The sequence below is a fragment of the Oncorhynchus tshawytscha genome, linkage group LG30, assembly GCF_018296145.1.
Source record: "Oncorhynchus tshawytscha isolate Ot180627B linkage group LG30, Otsh_v2.0, whole genome shotgun sequence".
In the NCBI taxonomy this organism is placed as follows: Eukaryota; Metazoa; Chordata; class Actinopteri; order Salmoniformes; family Salmonidae; genus Oncorhynchus; species Oncorhynchus tshawytscha.
Window position 1 is genome coordinate 43580755 of NC_056458.1, and position 22459 is coordinate 43603213.

A 22459-nucleotide genomic window follows, 5' to 3' on the forward strand; every position below is an offset into this window, starting at 1 on the left:
CATGGGGGAGGGGCAGGGTTAGAAATCACAACATTCTGACATGGGGGGGGGCAGGGTTAGAAATCACAACATTCTGACATGGGGGGGGGGGCAGGGTTAGAAATCACAACATTACTGGGGGGCAGGGTTAGAAATCACAACATTCTGACATGGGGGGGCAGGGTTAGAAATCACAACATTCTGACATGGGGGGGGGAGGCAGGGTTAGAAATCACAACATTCTGACATGGGGGCAGGGGGGGGGGCAGGGTTAGAAATCACAACATACTGACATGGGGGGGGGGGCAGGGTTAGAAATCACAACATACTGACATGGGGGCAGGGTTAGAAATCACAACATACTGACATGGGGGGGGGGGCAGGGTTAGAAATCACAACATTCTGACATGGGGGGGGGGCAGGGTTAGAAATCACAACATTCTGGGGGGCAGGGTTAGAAATCACAACATTCTGACATGGGGGGCAGGGTTAGAAATCACAACATTCTGACATGGGGGCAGGGTTAGAAATCACAACATTCTGACATGGGGGGGGGGCAGGGTTAGAAATCACAACATTCTGACACATGGGGGGGGCAGGGTTAGAAATCACAACATTCTGACATGGGGGGCAGGGTTAGAAATCACAACATTCTGGGGGGCAGGGTTAGAAATCACAACATTCTGACATGGGGGGGGGGGGCAGGGTTAGAAATCACAACATTCTGACATGGGGGCAGGGGGGGCAGGGTTAGAAATCACAACATTCTGACATGGGGGCAGGGTTAGAAATCACAACATTCTGACATGGGGGGGGCAGGGTTAGAAATCACAACATTCTGACACAGGGTTAGAAATCACAACATTCTGGGGGGGCAGGGTTAGAAATCACAACATTCTGTCATGGGGGCAGGGTTAGAAGTCACAGCATTCTGACATGGGGGGGGCAGGGTTAGAAATCACAGCATTCTGACATGGGGGCAGGGTTAGAAATCACAACATTCTGACATGGGGGCAGGGTTAGAAATCACAACATTCTGACATGGGGAAATCACAACATTCTGACATGGGGGGCAGGGTTAGAAATCACAACATTCTGACATGGGGGCAGGGTTAGAAATCACAACATTCTGACATGGGGCATGGGGGGGGCAGGGTTAGAAATCACATTCTGACATTCTGACATGGGGGGCAGGGTTAGAAATCACAACATTCTGACATAGAAATCACAACATTCTGGGGGGGCAGGGTTAGAAATCACAACATTCTGACATGGGGGGGCAGGGTTAGGGGGGGGCAGGGTTAGAAATCACAACATTCTGACATGGGGGGGGGGCAGGGTTAGAAATCACAACATTCTGACATAGAAATCACAACATTCTGGGGGGGCAGGGTTAGAAATCACAACATTCTGACATGGGGGGGGGGCATGGGGGGGGTTACAAATCACAACATTCTGACATGGGGGTTAGAAATCACAACATTCTGACATGGGGGGGCAGGGTTAGAAATCACAACATTCTGACATAGAAATCACAACATTCTGACATGGGGGGGGCAGGGTTAGAAATCACAACATTCTGACATGGGGGGCAGGGTTAGAAATCACAACATTCTGACATGGGGGGCAGGGTTAGAAATCACAACATTCTGACATGGGGGCAGGGTTAGAAATCACAACATTCTGTTAGAAATCACAACATTCTGACATGGGGGGGGCAGGGTTAGAAATCACAACATTCTGACATGGGGGGGGGGGGGGCAGGGTTAGAAATCACAACATTCTGACATGGGGGGGGCAGGGTTAGAAATCACAACATTCTGACATGGGGGGCAGGGTTAGAAATCACAACATTCTGACATGGGGGGGGGGGAAATCACAACAAATGGGGGGGGAACGGTTAGAAATCACAACATTCTGACATGGGGGGGGGCAGGGTTAGAAATCACAACATTCTGACATGGGGGGGGGGGCAGGGTTACAAATCACAACATTCTGACATGGGGGGGGGGGCAGGGTTACAAATCACAACATTCTGACATGGGGGGCAGGGTTACAAATCACAACATTCTGACATGGGGACATGGGGGGCAGAAATCACAACATTCTGACATGGGGGGGGGCAGGGTTAGAAATCACAACATTCTGACATGGGGGCAGTGTTAGAAATCACAACATTCTGACATGGGGGCAGGGTTAGAAATCACAACATTCTGGGGGGGCAGGGTTTGAAAACACTACATTCTGACATGGGGGCAGGGTTAGAAATCACAACATTCTGACATAGAAATCACAACATTCTGACATGGGGGGCAGGGTTACAAATCACAACATTCTGGGGGGGCAGGGGTTAGAAATCACAACATTCTGATATGGGAAAACTAGTTCTGGTGCTGCTGACACAAACAGTCAAAACAAAGTCAAAGTTGAGCTCATCAGGTATTCTGTTGTAACATGGAACTGACACCAGGATGTCGGTGTGCTAGCTCCTCATCCTTCTTGTGACACCAGGTGACAGTGCAACAGTACGCCCGGCAGTTTGGTGTCAGGAAGTGCCATCGTCTCTTTTCCAGGTCACTGCTCTGAACAAATCCCTGTCGTTTCCATACACCCACCCCCTGAAGATAGCCTACACTAGATAGATATTGATCAGTGGAGGCTGCTTAATAAGGGAGGACGGCTCATAATAATGGCTGGATCAGAGCAAATGGAATTTGATACCATTTCACCTAGTCCATTCCAGCCATTACCTGCACATCCATCTTCTGCACATCTACCATTCCAGTGTTTAATTGCCATATTGTAATTACTTCACCACCATGGCCTATTTATTGCCTTAACTCCCTTATTTGACCTTATTTGCACTCACTGTATATAGACTTTGTTTTATTTTGTTCTACTGTATTATTGACTGTATGTTTTGTTTATTCCATGTGTAACTCTGTGTTGCTGTATGTGTCGAACTGCTATGCTTTATCTTGGCCAGGTCGCAGTTGCAAATGAGAACTTGTTTTCAACTAGTCTACCTGGTTAAATAAAGGTGAAATGAAATAAATCAAATTACCACAAGCCCGTCCTCCCCAATTAAGCTGCCACCAACCTCCTGTGATATTGAGTGACAGCTAAACACCCCAAATGAACAGCAGGTGAACCTGTGTAAAATCCCACAATAAATGTGTAAAATCCCACAATAAATGTGTAAATGACAGTTTGCAAGGGACAGTTTGCAAGGGACAGTTTGCAAGGGACAGTTTGCAAGGGACAGTTTGCAAGGGACAGTTTGCAAGGGACAGTTTGCAAGGGACAGTTTGCAAGGGACAGTTTGCAAGGGACAGTTTGCAAGGGACAGTTTGTAAGGGGGACAGTTTGCAAGGGACAGTTTGCAAGGGACAGTTTGCAAGGGACAGTTTGTAAGGGACAGTTTGTAAGGGACAGTTTGTAAGTGACAGTTTGCAAGGGACAGTTTGTAAGGGACAGTTTGTAAGGGACAGTTTGTAAGTGACAGTTTGCAAGGGACAGTTTGGACAGTTTGCAAGGGACAGTTTGTAAGGGACAGTTTGTAAGTTTGGGACAGTTTGTAAGGGACAGTTTGTAAGTGACAGTTTGCAAGGGACAGTTTGTAAGGGACAGTTTGCAAGGGACAGTTTGTAAGGGACAGTTTGTAAGGGACAGTTTGTAAGGGACAGTTTGCAAGGGACAGTTTGCAAGGGACAGTTTGTAAGGGACAGTTTGCAAGGGACAGTTTGCAAGGGACAGTTTGCAAGGGACAGTTTGCAAGGGACAGTTTGTAAGGGACAGTTTGCAAGGGACAGTTTGTAAGGGACAGTCAGCTATAGCAAAATAATTCTTAAGGAAATTAGAGGAGTGGAACTGATTTTATAGTGAACGTATGGAGCACAGCAGCCCTGCAACAGTACTCAGTAACAAGGCACAGTCACCTCCCCAGTCCTGGTTGATAGCCCCTGCTCCTGGTACTCACCCCTGGGGTTCATGAGTGCGGCCTCCATGGCCTTGCCCCCGTCCCCACAGCGAGCCTCGTCGAAGGGGACACACTGCTCGCCGGTCCCAGCCACCACCTGGGCATTGTCCAACAACTGCCGCCCGCTGGTCAGTGAGCGCACGCGGTATATCTGCCGAGAGTTGGTGTCTGAGAGGAAGACCGCCCCAGACATTGGGTCCACCGCTAGGTAGTACTTGTGTGTTGGGTTGTTCCTACGGAGAAATTATATGAGAGAATATTTCTGCCCCTGAACAAGGCAGTTAACCCACTGTTCCTAGGCCGTCATTGAAAATAAGAATTTGTTCTTTAACTGACTTGACAAGTTAAATAAAGGTAAAATAAAAATATATATATTTTAGATGGTAATAATAATAACCTCTAGCAACTAAAATCAATTTCAAGAGGACAGATAATCCCTCACAGGACTAAAACAGAGATTGGGAGAACATTCCAAAGGCGCCCCAACATACAGGAAGACAACTATCGCTTTCTACAGCTGTATGTCAGGCAATGTCAACAAGCTGCTGGACGACGCATAACTTACCCGTGCCTCAAGTCTTTATTTCTGAAAACAAAACAAAGAAACAAACCTTGTTAGTTTCCACCCATCATCCTACTTAACCCCTCCTCTACTGACACCCTCCTCTACTGACACCCTCCTCTACTGACACCCTCCTCCACTGACACCCTCCTCCACTGACACCCTCCTCTACTGGTACCCTCCTCCACTGACACCCTCCTCCACTGACACCCTCCTCCACTGGCACCCTCCCCCACTGGCACCCTCCTCCACTGGCACCCTCCTCCACTGACACCCTCCTCCACTGACACCCTCCTCCACTGACACCCTCTGTACGTTGGCACCCTCCTCCACTGACACCCTCTGTACGTTGGCACCCTCCTCCACTGGCACCCTCCTCCACTGACACCCTCCTCCTCTGACACCCTCCTCCTCTGACACCCTCTGTACATTGATACCCTCCTCCTCTGACACCCTCTGTACGTTGACACCCTCCTCCACTGACACCCTCTGTACGTTGATACCCTCCTCCACTGACACCCTCCTCCACTGACACCCTCTGTACACTGATACCCTCCTCCACTGACACCCTCCTCCACTGACACCCTCTGTACGTTGATACCCTCCTCCACTGACACCCTCCTCAACTGACACCCTCTGTACGTTGACACCCTCCTCCACTGACACCCTCTGTATGTTGATACCTTACCTGAGCTCCAACACAGCCGTGGTGTTGAGGGTGGGATAGACCCGGCGAATGAAGTTGAGGTCTCCCACGTACAGGCTGCCGTCCCCCCCACAGGCCAGCGCCACGGGGGCCAGCAGCTTGTTGCCCTCGGCCAGACCACTGCAGCTGGGACAGGAGATACTGCGCCTGCGCCCGTTACCCATGATGCTGTTGATGACTGGAGGCTGCTGCTCTGAGACAAACACATTCTCCCCACTGCCTTTGTGTAAGATCCCTGAAACAGTAGAGGCAAACAGTTCGGATTCAAAACGCTTTCCTTTTAGATCCTAAAAATACAGCAAGGGAACAAAGACACCTTTTTAAAAAAAAATCAACCTCCATCTTAATATGAACTTACTTATCATTTTAGACTTTCCCAAAAATAAAACAAAGTAATTCAATCTGTAATCCAATACTGTTCAAAGTGTTGCTATAGAAACAAGGTGAGCTTCAGGGTGGGGAGGGCGTTGAATAGTTGTCTAATGTTTTATTTTTCATATTTTAAAATAATAAAATAAAATGTTCACATTTCTTTTTCTCCACTTTGACATGACAGAGTACCTCGTGTAGATCGTCGACCAGAAATGACAATTACATCCATTTGAATCAGACTTTTTTTTAGCAACAAAATGGGGGAAAAGCCAAGGGGTGTGAATCATTTCTGATGGCACTGCATGTGTATCTAACCTTGTGTGGGGAAACACAATTCAGTCCCAATCCTATTTTCCCTAGCCCTAAATGGTACACTAACCCGAAAACCTAACCCGAAAACTAACCCAAATTCTAAACACAATAGAAATAGCATTTGACCTTGTGGAGACAAACAATTTTAAAAAAATTGTACCTTTATTTAACTAGGCAAGTCATTTAAGAACAAATTCTTATTTACAATGACGGCCTAGGAACAGTGGGTTAACTTGCCTGTTTAGGGGCAAAATGACAGATTTGTACCTTGTCAGCTCGGGGGTTTGAACTTGCAACCTTCCGGTTACTAGTCCAACGCTCTAACCACTAGGCTACCCTGCCACCTCTACACTCTAACCACTAGGCCACCCTGCCACCTCTACACTCTAACCACTAGGCCACCCTGCCACCTCTACACTCTAACCACTAGGCTACCTGCCACCTCTACACTCTAACCACTAGGCTACCCTGCCACCTCTACACTCTAACCACTAGGCTACCCTGCCCCCTCTACACTCTAACCACTAGGCTACCCTGCCACCTCTACACTCTAACCACTAGGCTACCCTGCCACCTCTACACTCTAACCACTAGGCTACCCTGCCACCTCTACGCTCTAACCACTAGGCTACCCTGCCACCTCTACACTCTAACCACTAGGCTACCCTGCCACCTCTACACTCTAACCACTAGGCTACCCTGCCACCTCTACACTCTAACCACTAGGCTACCCTGTCACCTCTACACTCTAACCACTAGGCTACCCTGCCACCTCTACACTCTAACCACTAGGCTACCCTGCCACCTCTACACTCTAACCACTAGGCTACCCTGCCACCTCTACGCTCTAACCACTAGGCTACCTACTCCCTCTACACTCTAACCACTAGGCTACCCTGCCACCTCTACGCTCTAACTACTAGGCTACCCTGCCACCTCTACACTCTAACCACTAGGCTACCCTGCCACCTCTACACTAACTAACCACTAGGCTACCCTGCCACCTCTACACTCTAACCACTAGGCTACCCTGCCACCTCTACACTCTAGGCTACCCTGCCACCTCTACACTCTAACCACTAGGCTACCCTGCCACCTCTACACTCTAACCACTAGGCTACCCTGTCACCTCTACACTCTAACCACTAGGCCACCCTGCCACCTCTACACTCTAACCACTAGGCTACCCTGCCGCCTCTACACTCTAACCACTAGGCTACCCTGCCAACCCAAAATGATCCTCAGTTGGTCACATTTTTTTGTTTTGTTTACTATTCTTGTGGGGACTTCTGGACACACACACACTCACACTCACACACTCACACACACAGTCACTCACACACTCACACACACACTCACTCACACACACTCACACACACTCACACACACACTCACACACTCACACACACTCACACACACACACACACACACACACACACACACACACACACACACACACACTCACACACACACACTCACACACACACACACACACACACACACACACACACACACTCACACACACACACACTCACACTCACACACACATCACACACACTCACACTCACACACACTCACACACACTCACACTCACACACACACACACACACTCACACACACACACACACACACACACACACACACACACACACACTCACACACACACTTTTAAACGTATGTAAATTGTGAAGTCTCTTGTCTGTAATGTTATTATGCGTCGAACCCCAGTAAGACCAGCTGTCGTCATTGACTCCCTGCTTGTCATTGCCTACACACAGGAGCATTCGATTGGTATTCAGGGCACGCCTAATCCTGTCAAACACGGAGGTGAAACACTGGTGTTGTCGGAGGAGATTAGCAGTGGCACTGCACTGATATAGAGATGAGATGAGACAAGGCCACTTGGATGTTAAACATTCATTCATGCGCTCAAATAAGTGGTCTGGTTTCAGTGACCGCACCTTTTGAACATTTCACAACACTAAAACAAAAAAAAACGGAAAGAATACACACAGTTGTGAATGATCTGACTGTGATAGTAGTCTGTCTGTCCCGGCGTGAGGGAACTTCCAAAACGGCCCTGTTCTGACTTTTAAAGGATGTAGGTATTTTTTTTTTTTTTAAAAACTAGGCAAGTCAGTGAAAGAACACATTGCCCTTTTCCAACTCTGTCTCTCCTTTCCTGTCTACTCTCCACTGTCCTCTCAATCAAACACGTCAAATCCATAACATATGAAAACAAAACGTTGTAGAGTCGTACCACTGGCGATGTTGAGGGTGTGATGTTTGTCCAGGGACCAGCCCCCTAAGTTGGAGGGCAGCAGCTCATATCCCTGCAGCATCGCTGTCCTCTTCTCCCACAGGATCTGACTGGGACACGTCTCGTACTCAAACCCCACGGACACTGTAGAAAAATAGAATAACACTTTATTCTCCATCCCAAACTTTAGCATCGCCTCATAAAGTAACACAGAAATTGAACGTACAGTCAGTGAATGATCTAAATGTCTTCATGGTCACACCAACCACAGGTGATACACGCACGTGGACAAGGTTTAGTTTACTGCAATAGGAATGTTAATCAGGCGAGTGACATTTAATGAGACGTGTGTGTGTGTGTGTGTGTGTGTGTGTGTGTGTGTGTGTGTGTGTGGAGAGAGAAACGTACTCAGCCTGATCACATGCTGTATGTGTGAATGGATGGGCCCCGAGGTAGACAACTGTTCACACCTACACAGTAGCACAGTCTGTTACTGCGCTGGTGTCAACTTAACTAAAAGTGTGATAATTTAGAGAAGGATAGAAAGCTTATGTCTGATTAGAATGAGTGAGAGATTGTCAGAAAGCTCTGCCAACCTGTTGCAGTAACAGATAACATGGTACTGTGTCTGGGTAGATGGCTACATCTAATATAACGGACCAAACATCTCACGCTGCTACTCACCAGACGCTTGGGTCAGACCATAGACCCTCTGCCTGTAGACATCTGTCTTGTCCCAGATGTAGGTGTAGGCCAGGTTAGGAGAGGCATGGAACCACTTCTGGAAGAGATGTCCCTCCACAGCCACCATCAGGTGCACCTTGGCCAGGGAGAGAGGCACCAGGGCCTGGGTCATGGTCACCTTCAGCAGGGCGCGGTACCCGGAGGCACGAGAGCTCAGGTAGCACAGCTTCAGACCTGTGCCCGGGATCTCCAGCTGCTCATGAACCACCTAGGAGGAGCAGGGAGAGAGAAATGTGAGACAGAGAAGGCAAGAAAGAGGAAGAGAGAAATGTGAGACAGAGAAGACAAGAAAGTGTGAGAGAAACAGAGCTAGAGAGAGAGAGAAACAAAGCTAGAGAGAGAGAGAGAGAGAAACAGAGCTAGAGAGAGATACAGAGCTAGAGAGAGAGAGAGAGAGAAACAGAGCTAGAGAGAGAGAAACAGAGCTAGAGAGAGAGAGAAACAGAGCTAGAGAGAGAGAGAAATAGAGCTAGAGAGAGAGAGAAATAGAGCTAGAGAGAGAGAGAAATAGAGCTAGAGAGAGAAACAGAGCTAGAGAGAGAGAGAAACAGAGCTAGAGAGAGGACGAAAGAGAGAAAGAGAGAGAAAGAGAGAGAGAAAGAGAGAGAAAGAGAGAGAGAGAAACAGAGCTAGAGAGAGAGAGAAAGAGAGAGAGAGAAACAGAGCTAGAGAGAGAGTGAGAGAAACAGAGCTAGAGAGACAGAGAGAGAGAGAGAAAGAGAGCTAGAGAGACAGAGAGAGCTAGAGAGAGAGAGAGAAACAGAGATAGAGAGAGAGAGAGAGAGAAACAGAGCTAGAGAGACAGAGAGAGCTAGAGAGAGAGAGAGAAACAGAGCTAGAGAGAGAGAGAAACAGAGCTAGAGAGACAGAGACAGCTAGAGAGAGAGAAAGAGAGCTATAGAGACAGAGAGAGCTAGAGAGAGAGAGAGAGAGAAAGAGAGAAACAGAGCTAGAGAGAAACAGAGCGAGAGAGAGAGAGAGCTAGAGAGAGAGAAACAGAGCTAGAGAGAGAGAGGCTAGAGAGAGAAACAGAACTAGAGAGAGAGAGACAGAGAGCTAGAGAGAGAGAAACAGAGCTAGAGTGAGAGAGAGAAACAGAGCTAGAGAGCTAGAGAGAGCGAGAAAGATAGAGAAGAGAGAGCACTGTGTATCTACCTGAGTCTCAGGGATGATGTGCCTCTCTGCAGGGTGAGAGCTGAAGAAGGAGGAGAGGGGCGAGGCCACCACCACAGGGTCGGGGACGACGTAGCCGCTGAGGTCACAGGCTGGGATGGTGTTCTCCTCCGTCTTCAGCACCAGCGTGTCCATGGCATAGAACCGGTTCCAAGGTAGCCACACCGTGCGCTCCTGGCTCAGGAACGGAGCTCGCTCGAAGAGCAGGGCCAGAGACACGCCCCCATTGGCCACCAGGTCAAATCTAGAGAGGAACAAAGACAGAGGACAAAGGGGGTTACAAACCCGTTGATCCTCACCATCCTCAAATCACTCAAAGATATTGAAGTCACCTAAGGGACATAAATCCATTCATACATCTAAAGATCTGTTGTCTTATTCAAACACCAAAAAAATCACCTACGTGCCGTCCTGACGAGTCAAGGTGAAGCCATAGTGGGGGTACTTGACAAACGTCACGTTGACCCCCACCAGGGGAGTCCCGTCCGTGGTCACGACCTGGCCTCTGATCAACGCTGCCAGGCTGCAAGAGAGGACATAGCTACAAGGTGAAGGTATGAAGATGGTGTAACAACACATGAATCAAATCTCTTAATGTACAGTGCAGTGCATTCAGAAAGTATTCAGACCCCTTAACTTTTTCCACATTTTGTTACATTTACAGTCTTATTCTAAAATGGATTAAATCGTTTTTTTCCCCCTCATCAATCTACACACAGTACTGCATAAAGGCAAAGCAAAAACAGGTTTTTAGAAATTTAGAAAATATCAAAAACAGAAATATCACATTACATAAGAATTCAGACCTTTTACTCAGTACTTTGTTGAAACACCTTCGGCAGTAATTACAGCCTCAAGTCTTCTTGGGTATGATGCTACAAGCTTGGCACATCTGTATTTGGGGAGTTTCTCCCATTCTTCTCTGCAGATCCTCTTGTTCATCTTTCCCTCGATCCTAACTAGTCTCCCAGTCCCTGCCTCTGAAAAACATCCCCACAGCATGATACTGCCACCACCATGCTTCACCGTAGAGATGGTTCCAGGTTTACTCCAGACATGATGCTGCCACCACCATGCTTCACCGTAGGGATGGTTACAGGTTTACTCCAGACATGACGCTCTGCATTCAGGCCAAAGAGTTCAACCTTGGTTTCATCAGACCAGAGAATCTTGTCTCTCATGGAATAAGTTTGATGCCTTCTGGCAAACTCCAAGTGGGCTGTCATGTGCCTTTTACTGACCAGTGGCTTCCATCCGGCCACTCTACCATAAAGACCTGATTGGTGGAGTGCTGCAGAGATGGTTGTCCTTCTGGAAGGTTCTCCCATCTCCACAGAGGAACTCTGGAGCTCTGTCAGAGTGACCATCGGGTTATTGGTCACCTCCCTGACCAAGGCCCTTCTCCCCGTTTGCTCAGTTTAGCCGGGCGGCCAGCTCTAGGAAAAGAGTCTTGGTGGTTCCAAACTTCTTCCATTTAAGAAAGATGGAGGCCACTGTGCTCTTGGGGACCTTTAATGCTGCAGACATTTTTTGGTACCCTTCCCCAGACCTGTGCCTCAACACAATCCTGACCCGGAGTGCTACAGACAATTCCTTTGACCTCATGGCTTTTGCTAGGACGTGCACAGTCAACTGTGGGACCTTATATAGACAGGTGTGTACCTATCCAAATCATGTCCAATCAATTGAATTTACCACAGGTGGACTCCAATCAAGATGTAGAAACATCTCAAGTATGATACATGGAAACAGGATGCACCTGAGCTCCATTTCGATTCTCATAGCAAAGGGTCTGAACACTTATGTAAATAAAGTATTTTTGTTTTTTATTTTCAATACATTTGTAAAAACGTCTAAAAACCTGTTTTCACCTTGTCATTAAGAGGTATTGTGTGTAGATTGATGGGAATTATTTTTTTGTAACGTATCAAAATATAGAAAAAGTTAAGAGGTCTGAATACTTTCTGGATGCCCTGTGTGACTGTGACTGTGATACTGTGTGACTGTGATACTGTGAGACTGTGATACTGTGAGACTGTGTGACTGTGACTGTGTGACTGTGTGACTGTGTGACTGTGATACTGTGAGACTGTGATACTGTGTGACTGTGATACTGTGTGACTGTGAGACTGTGAGACTGTGACTGTGTGACTGTGTGACTGTGATACTGTGTGACTGTGAGACTGTGTGACTGTGAGACTGTGTGACTGTGACTGTGAGACTGTGATACTGTGTGACTGTGACTGTGTGACTGTGTGACTGTGATACTGTGTGACTGTGACTGTGATACTGTGTGACTGTGTGACTGTGTGACTGTGATACTGTGTGACTGTGACTGTGTGACTGTGATACTGTGAGACTGTGTGACTGTGATACTGTGTGACTGTCTGACTGTGACTGTGTGACTGTGTGACTGTGTGACTGTGAGACTGTGTGACTGTGTGACTGTGAGACTGTGACTGTGTGACTGTGAGACTGTGATACTGTGTGACTGTGACTGTGTGACTGTGACTGTGATACTGTGTGACTGTGATACTGTGTGACTGTGACTGTGTGACTGTGAGACTGTGTGACTGTGAGACTGTGTGACTGTGTGACTGTGAGACTGTGACTGTGTGACTGTGAGACTGTGATACTGTGTGACTGTGACTGTGTGACTGTGACTGTGATACTGTGTGACTGTGACTGTGTGACTGTGACTGTGATACTGTGTGACTGTGATACTGTGAGACTGTAATACTGTGTGACTGTGATACTGTGTGACTTTGAGACTGTGTGACTGTGTGACTGTGATACTGTGTGACTGTGACTGTGTGACTGTGATACTGTGAGACTGTGTGACTGTGATACTGTGTGACTGTCTGACTGTGACTGTGTGACTGTGACTGTGTGACTGTGATACTGTGTGACTGTGTGACTGTGATACTGTGTGACTGTCTGACTGTGACTGTGTGACTGTGACTGTGTGACTGTGATACTGTGTGACTGTGACTGTGTGACTGTGTGACTGTGTGACTGTGTGACTGTGATACTGTGTGACTGTGACTGTGTGACTGTGATACTGTGAGACTGTGTGACTGTGATACTGTGTGACTGTGACTGTGTGACTGTGTGACTGTGATGACTGTGTGACTGTGACTGTGTGACTGTGAGACTGTGTGACTGTGTGACTGTGTGACTGACTGTGACTGTGAGACTGTGACTGTGTGACTGTGAGACTGTGATACTGTGTGACTGTGACTGTGTGACTGTGAATGTGTGACTGTGTGACTGTGATACTGTGTGACTGTGATACTGTGTGACTGTGTGACTGTGATACTGTGTGACTGTGTGACTGTGATACTGTGTGACTGTGATACTGTGTGACTGTGAGACTGTGATACTGTGTGACTGTGAGACTGTGATACTGTGTGACTGTGACTGTGTGACTGTGTGACTGTGATAATGTGTGACTGTGATACTGTGTGACTGTGATACTGTGTGACAGTGACTGTGTGACTGTGATACTGTGTGACTGTGAGACTGTGTGACTGTGAGACTGTGACTGTGTGACTGTGAGACTGTGATACTGTGACCGTGACTGTGATACTGTGTGACTGTGACTGTGTGACTGTGATAATGTGTGACTGTGATACTGTGTGACTGTGACTGTGTGACTGTGATACTGTGTGACTGTGAGACTGTGATACTGTGTGACTGTGACTGTGTGACTGTGATAATGTGTGACTGTGATACTGTGTGACTGTGATACTGTGTGACTGTGACTGTGTGACTGTGATACTGTGTGACTGTGTGACTGTGATACTGTGTGACTGTGAGACTGTGTGACTGTCTGACTGTGATACTGTGTGACTGTGTGACTGTGATACTGTGTGACTGTGAGACTGTGTGACTGTCTGACTGTGATACTGTGTGACTGTGATACTGTGTGACTGTGTGACTGTGATACTGTGTGACTGTCTGACTGTGTGACTGTGAGACTGTGTGACTGTGATACTGTGTGACTGTGATACTGTGTGATTGTGTGACTGTCTGTCTGTGTGACTGTGTGACTGTGAGACTGTGTGACTGTGACTGTGTGACTGTGACTGTGTGACTGTGATACTGTGTGACTGTCAGACTGTGTGACTGTGTGACTGTCTGCCTGTGTGACTGTGTGACTGTGATACTGTGTGACTGTGTGACTGTGATACTGTGATACTGTGTGACTGTGAGACTGTGATACTGTGTGACTGTGACTGTGTGACTGTGGGACTGTGATAATGTGTGACTGTGATACTGTGTGACAGTGACTGTGTGACTGTGATACTGTGTGACTGTGAGACTGTGTGACTGTGAGACTGTGACTGTGTGACTGTGAGACTGTGATACTGTGTGACCGTGACTGTGTGACTGTGTGACTGTGATATTGTGTGACTGTGACTGTGTGACTGTGATAATGTGTGACTGTGATACTGTGTGACTGTGACTGTGTGACTGTGATACTGTGTGACTGTGAGACTGTGATACTGTGTGACTGTGACTGTGTGACTGTGATAATGTGTGACTGTGATACTGTGTGACTGTGATACTGTGACTGTGACTGTGTGACTGTGATACTGTGATACTGTGTGACTGTGATACTGTGTGACTGTGAGACTGTGTGACTGTCTGACTGTGATACTGTGTGACTGTGTGACTGTGATACTGTGTGACTGTGATACTGTGTGACTGTGAGACTGTGACTGTCTGACTGTGATACTGTGTGACTGTGATACTGTGTGACTGTGTGACTGTGACTGTGATACTGTGTGACTGTCTGACTGTGTGACTGTGAGACTGTGTGACTGTGATACTGTGTGACTGTGATACTGTGTGATTGTGTGACTGTCTGTCTGTGTGACTGTGTGACTGTGAGACTGTGTGACTGTGACTGTGTGACTGTGACTGTGTGACTGTGATACTGTGTGACTGTCAGACTGTGTGACTGTGTGACTGTCTGCCTGTGTGACTGTGTGACTGTGAAAGTCAGTGGTAATTACTGTAGAATATTCTGACCTTATGCTGATGTTTACTGTATAAACAGTTGATTACATCCCGAAGTAAGTAGAATTGATAGATGGGTACACTACCTTGAGTTGAAGGGGTTGTTTCCAGGGATGATGTGGGTGCCATCCCTCCCCACCAGTAACTTGACTCTGTCGTAGAATGATCTGACTTTCAGCGAAGGTGATTGGCTCTGCTGGATGATCTGCAGTGGATCCCTTGCTCCCAGGCACAGTGGATTGGTCAGACACAGACTCTGAGCGCAGCAGTCGGGATCCATGCAGTCTGTCAGTCCGTCTGTAAGGGGGAAGCACATGATAAAATAACCTGGACAGACAGACACCGCTGCAAATAAATAATGATTCAATGGCATTTTTGTTGTTGTTGATTTGTCATTTTTCCTTTTGTTGTTGGGCAGAATAAAACAAGATCGTTGTCAAGCAGAAAACAGTGCAACAAAGAACATTTGAAAACATGCAGGTTTACCATCTTGTGTACCCTCTATACTGTGTCAACACAACATATATTCACATGTTTACTCCCTTTCCATTCTTTTCACAGGTTCATTTATTTCTCTTCAACTAATGTTATATATTCATTAGGATGTGTGTGGTATTTTTGTCTCATTCTCAATTTAAAAAACAAACATTTTTATTTACTTAACCTTTATGTAACTAAGCAAGTTAGTTAAAGAACAAATTCTTATTTACAATGACGGCCTACCCCCGGCCAAACCCGGACGATGCTGGGCCAATTGTGCGCTGCCCTATGGGACTCCCAATCACGGCCGGTTGTGATACAGCCTGGAATCAAACCAGGGTCTGTAGTGACACCTCTAGCACTGAGATGCAGTGCCTTAGATCGCTGCGCCACACAGGAGCCTACAAAGGAAGTTCTCCTTCAGAAATGGTGATCTGCACCCTTCTCCCCAGCCCAGTGCCTGCCTATCGTACTTTTAATCAAAACCAATGACACTGACATCAAAGTCAAACAGGACATCACTCACAACCCTGAGGGCGAATCCTCTCTCTCTCTCTCTCTCTCTGCATACTAACACAAGCAAGCGTGTTAATTCAGAACTGTCAAAACAAACACTTTCAACTATGCAAACTACTTTCAGACTTTGTAAACTTTTTCTGTCTGATCTTTCAGCTTTTATTTGGTGAAATAAAACAGACAGAGACAAACAGAGAGGGAGGGAGACTGATAAACACACGACAGACAGATTAAGGCAGTGAGTAGGAAGTATGACAACATCTCCAATGAAGAAGGAGGATTTTTTTTGATGAACCTCAACAGCCAGTCTGCCAGGCATCCAGCCACACATTGAAATGGACTGGCTGTAAGACTGTTAAAACCCCCTATCGTCCTCGGAGCATATTACCCTATTGCTCAGACCAGAGAGATTAAAGATGAAAGCCCTCCAGGGGCTGCATTGAGATACCTGGAGGCATAGCATGCGGACTCAATTGCCTGACATGCCACAGAGAAAGCCCTCTATAAGATCAACATAGCTCTGGCCTCGGCACACTACTTAGCCGCTAAGCAAGGAAAAATAGTCACGGGTATCATTTTCATGTTAGATAACACTGCACTGACAGATTGAATGGGGCTGGCTGGCTGCTTGGAGAGGAGCTGGCTGCTTGGAGAGGAGCTGGCTGCTTGGGGAGGAGCTGCTGCTTGGAGAGGAGCTGACTGCATCTCCGAGGTGTCTTTGATCCTCTCACAAATGGTCACAGGAGGGGGGGGGGTCACTTAATCCTCCATCAGGGAGGGATGAGGAGGTAATATGGACATCCATCTCCGCAAACTCCAGGTCACTGATCCCCAATGCACTCTGGGGAGGAGGAGGTGAAGACGGCATCGATTCAACCAGCTTCTCCTCTCTCCCCCGCCTGCTCAACGCTAGCTCACACAGACAGAAGGATTCCATAATTGGGCCATTCAGGCCTGATAACACCAGACTCACAATCACACCTCTCTGATCCTGGAGCAACTCACTGGGAGGAAACGTCTAGGAGGAACCCAGGCAGGCGTCTGGCTGACTGCTGCTAGCCCGGGAGAATCAAAGAGCTTGTCAATTGCCATACCTGAGAGATGCTGCTGTGCCTTACAAGTGGATATTTAGAGGAAATAAATATATATTTTCCCCTCGTCAGCAGTATAGTTTCACAAATACTGTAAGTACTGTTGATTCCAAATCAAATCATGAGTCATGCATAGGAATGTCCTATCTTCATTTTTCTTTTCTAAGTGGACACAGCATTCCTCAGCCTTCCTCCTGTGAACCTTCACCACTCACCTCCTTCGTTGTCCTTGTTGTCCGCACAGGAGATCTCCATGGCAACACTGCAGCCAGGTCCTCTCCAGCCAGTGTGGCAATCACAGTGCCAGCTGTTCTGACCCAGGCTGCATTGACCATTCCTGTTACACTGACCCGGACAACCATCTGAGAAAGAGAGAGGAGGTGGGGAGGATAGGGAGGGATGGGGGAGAGGGAGGGAGGGAGGGGGGGGGGAGGGAGGGGGAGGAGGGGGAGAGGCAGGGAGGGAGGAGAGGAAGGGGAGGGGGAAAGAGAAGGGGTAGGGAGAGAGGGATGGAGGGAGGAGGGAGGGAGAGAAGGGGTAGGGAGGGAGGGAGGGAGGGGGTAGGGAGGGAAGGATGGAGGGAGGGATGGAGGGGGGGAGGGAGGAGAGAAGGGGGAGGGAGGGAAGGATGGAGGGGAGGGAGAGGAGGGGGAGGGAGAGAGATGGAGGGGGAGGGAGGGAGAGGGGAGGGAAGGAAGGATGGAGGGAGAGAGGGAGAGAAGGGGGAGGGAGGGAGGGAGAGAAGGGGGAGGGAGGAAAAGAGAGGAGGGGTGGATGGGACCAGAGAAGAGGTCAGTAATTGGGATTTAGTGACAGAGTAACTTGCACCAGCTCACCAACTTTATATCTTTAGTCTGACGTTGCAGGACACAATAAGCGCTATAAAGCGCTATAAAAAACACTATTGATTACATGGCAGGGGGATTGCATTTCATCATAACAAGCTTTATACCCTAGCATCACAAAGGAGGGGTTTGGTGTGCGATAAATTGTTTTCTTCAATATCCATTCCCAGCAAAGAGTATTCAATAAAAGAGAATAAGTTCACAGCCGATTAATTTGCGGTGGTTGATTTGCCTCTGGAGGCTGGCCCGGGGTGTAGTGCTGCCTCATGAGAGAATTTGATTAGGGGAAGCTGATGAGATTACAAGACACAGGGAGTGAGATCAACAGGAGAGATGCTTTACAGTATATCATTGACGACTGCAGTCAATGATATACACCCTCAGAAGATGTAATATTCTCCCAGGCTAGGTGAATGAAGAGGACATAATGAATGTGGCTGGGACATCTGTCTCAGTGGTGTAGGGTAGTCTGTACAGGAGACCAGAGGAATGGGACCAGGCTGTGGGGAGGTATTGGACTGTAAATCTACATAACTCACCCATGGTATTTAATGAATTACCATCTCCAAGGTCAAAAGGAGCAGTCCTCTCTCTGAGAGAGGCGATGAGAAACGTGAATCTATAAACTGTATTTAATAATCAGACACTTTCGTTCGAATGGATGAACATTTAAGTTTTTTTTTACTGAACAGACAAAAATCTCATTAAAGTGTATTAACCTTTTACTTTAAGCCAGCTTAACAACATGGCTGCCGTTCCTGATGAGGAGCACCACGGTCATTAGCATCCCAAGAGGGATGAGCACGCAGCTCCTCTGGTACGGCCCATCTATAAGTATTCCTACCTACGGCTGGGCAGATGCAGTTGAAAGGCCAAGTCCATTAATATTCCTATGGAGAATGCTGCAGCAGAAATAGCAGCCTACTTAACATGGAGTAGAAATGCTAATGTGCACTGCTAGCTAACTGTGTGTTAGCGTTTACAACTATACGTAGCTAGACAGAGAGACGAGCTAACAGGTAGAGACACTCACAAACAGATACAGACAGACCAAACCTTACACATGTTAGTCTTGTGTTTAACAAAGTACAAGAGAAAAAAACCTATGAACTGGGGACTGTTATGAAGGAGTGTACTAGCTGAATATCCCTATAGGAGGGATCAATGGAGATACTAGCGAATGGGAGTTAGCATTTGTATTTGTATTTATTATGGATCCCAATTAGCTGTTGCCAAGGCAGCAGTTACTCTTCCTGGGGTCCAGCAAAATTAAGGCAGTTTATACAAAACATTCACAGATTTCACAACACACTGTGTGCCCTCAGACCCCTACTCCACCACTACCACATATCTACACTACTAAATCCATGTGTGTGCATAATGTGTAAGTTATTGTGTGTGTGTGTCTGTGCCAATGTTTGTGTTGCATTACACTACTGTAACTCTAAAACACCAACTACCACTAAGACATCGAGTACACACTTTAAAAATGTTTTTTTACCGTTATTTAACCAGGCAAGTCAGTTAAGAACAAATTATTATTTTCAATGACAGCCTAGGAACAGTGGGTTAACTGCCTGTTCAGGGGCAGAACGACAGATTTGTACCTTGTCAGCTCAGGGGTTTGAACTTGCAACCTTCCGGTTACTAGTCCAACGCTCTAACCACTAGGCTACCCTGTACACACTTCACAATACTAAGGATGCCACTTCACCCCTCTACACAGCTCTATTTTAGGCCTGGGGAACTAATGAACAAATCAGACCACCACTTAGCCAAATACAATACCTTGTTCCAAGCTATCCTCAAAAGTTAGCATAAAAACAAAACCATGTCAGGGTTTGAGAAGATGTTTGTGTGTAGAGGAGGAAGTGGGGTTCTCAACATGGCGTGGTTCATCACAGGTAAACGAGGAGTGAGATGGAGGTGACTGACATCAATACCACCTGCATCTCTCTCATCTTTCCCTGGGAAAAACCACACCATTTAATGCAACAGAGCGCAAAGTTGATTGCGTGTTTCTCACTGAAACAAACATGGCTGTCTTCAAACTGTAGTACTGCTCTTTATCAAGTCCCCCCAGACTACAGCTTTTCATACTCTATCAGAAAAGGGGAAAGGTTGGGGGAAAAGCCTCTATTTTTACTAATGCTCTCAGCTGTAAGGACATTTGGTTTTGGAGAATGGGTCTTTTGAGCATCATGCTATACTGATTAAATGTCAGCCACCAATGCATCGTGTTATACTGTTTAAATGTCAGCCACCAGTACTGGCCATAACCCTGTATAGGCCACCAAAACACTGACCCACTTTCTTTACCGATTTCTCTGAACCATTATCTATTGTCCTTGAGAACTATAATAAAATCGTGTTGTGCGATTTTAATATTCATGCTGGCAAAGAGACTGACTTCAAGGCCACTGAATTTATGAATCTCTTGAGCTCTATGGACTTTATCCAACATATTACTGGGCCCATCCATAACCACAGCCATACTCTGGACATGGTTATTACCAAGGGGCTTTCTACTGGGCCCACCCATAACCGTGACCATACTCTGGACCTGCTTATTACCAAGGGGCTTTCTACTGGACCTGGTTATTACCAAGGGGCTTTCTGCTGGACCTGGTTATTACCAAGAGGATTTTTACTGGACCTGGTTATTACCAAGGGGCTTTCGACTGGACCTGGTTATTACCAAGGGGCTTTCTACTGGACCTGGTTATTACCAAGGGGCTTTCTACTGGACCTGGTTATTACCAAGGGGCTTTCTACTGGACCTGGTTATTACCAAGGGGTTTTCTACTGGACCTGGTTATTACCAAGAGGATTTTTACTGGACCTGGTTATTACCAAGGGGTTTTCTACTGGACCTGGTTATTACCAAGAGGCTTTTTACTGGACCTGGTTATTACCAAGGGGCTTTTTACTGGACCTGGTTATTACCAAGGGGTTTTCTATTGACATTTCCTCTATTGTTGATGTTGCTTTATCTGATCGCCGCTGTGTGTTTTTTACTACCTTGGTGCTCATAGCGCAGGGTAATACTGTACGCATTATTAAGTGTGTTTGAAGAATACACCATCAATCTATTCTGCCTCCCTCTTGTGATGATTTAGTTGTTAACTTTAATAGTAAATGAAGGGCAACTATTGATGGCCTAGCTGCAGTAAAGTTGAAAAAGGACACATGCAAACAGAGAACCCCTTTGGATGAGTGAGGAAACGAATCTGTTTGAAGAGAAATTACAGAAAGGCAGAGTGGAAGTGGATGAAGTTGCAGGTCCATTATGATATACTGAGAGAGCAACTTGACATATATAACAAGACAATAGAACATGCCAGAAGGGCTCATTTCTCTAACTTGATCACTAATAATCAGAATCATTTGAGAGTGCTCTTCTCAACCATTGATGGCCTGATAAATCCTACTCTCCACAAACATATGTGAACTTTCCTCCACATCTAAATTGGATGAGTTTGCAGCATATTTCAGAGATAAGATAACAAACACTAGGCTGGGTATCAGTCAAGCAAGACCTGATGAGAAGTTTGATGATGTGTGTCCTAGCCTACCACACAAAGGCACTATGAATTTAGTTTCCCTAGTGGACACAGACATGCTAGGGAAAGTGATATCACAACTTAAGCTTTCTACATGCCTTCTCGATCCTATCCCCACAACCTTCTTCAAAACTGTTTTTTAATTGCATATCTGAAAAGTGTTAATCACTCACTGTTCACCAGCACCTTCCCCACTGCACTAAAAACTTCTATGGTAAAACCCCTTCTGAAGAAATTTATTATAGATTCTTCAGCTCTTAGCAATTTTCAGCCAATCTACAACCATCTATCCTTAAGTACAATTCTGGAGAAATTGGATTTTAAACAGCTAAATGATTTTCTAAGTACCAACTGTAGTAAAATTCCAGTTTGGTTTTCGTGCCCACTACAGCACAGAGACAAGCCTTAGTTAGTGTGGTAAATTATTCTAGAGCCAACACAGATGCCTAACAGCTTTCTACCCTTGTACTCTTGGATTTATACTGAACAAAAATATAAACGCAACATGCAACAATTTCTCTGATTTGATTGAGTTACAGTTCATATCAGTCAACTGAAATAAATTCATTAGGCCTTAATCTATGTATTTCACTTGACTGGGAAGTGGCGCAGCCATGGGTGGGCCTGGGAGGGCATAGGCCCACCCAGTGGGGAGCCAAAGCCCAGCCAATTGATATGGGTTTTCCCCACAAAAGGGCTTTATTACAGACAGAAATACTCCTCAGCACCACCTCAGATGAACCTGCAGGTGAAGAATATGGATGTGGAGGTCCTGGGCTGGCGTGGTTACACTTGGTCTGCGATTGTGAGGCCGGTTGGGATGCACTGACAAATTCTCTAAAACAACGTTGG

The 22459-nt window shown here is 46.7% G+C and overlaps 1 protein-coding gene across 1 annotated transcript in view; it reads right to left on the minus strand.

Annotated features, from left to right (window-relative positions):
* Positions 1–22459, minus strand: part of tenm2b (teneurin transmembrane protein 2b) — a 150468-nt gene that overhangs the window by 15065 nt on the left and 112944 nt on the right. The window contains exons 12-20 of the mRNA XM_042309389.1: positions 17415–17561; positions 15199–15409; positions 10491–10610; positions 10070–10331; positions 8855–9122; positions 8171–8314; positions 5209–5461; positions 4524–4544; positions 3959–4191 (exon numbers count right to left, since the gene is read on the minus strand). Of these exons, the coding sequence (XP_042165323.1) occupies positions 3959–4191; positions 4524–4544; positions 5209–5461; positions 8171–8314; positions 8855–9122; positions 10070–10331; positions 10491–10610; positions 15199–15409; positions 17415–17561 (1659 nt within the window). The remainder of the gene's footprint in view (positions 1–3958; positions 4192–4523; positions 4545–5208; positions 5462–8170; positions 8315–8854; positions 9123–10069; positions 10332–10490; positions 10611–15198; positions 15410–17414; positions 17562–22459) is intronic.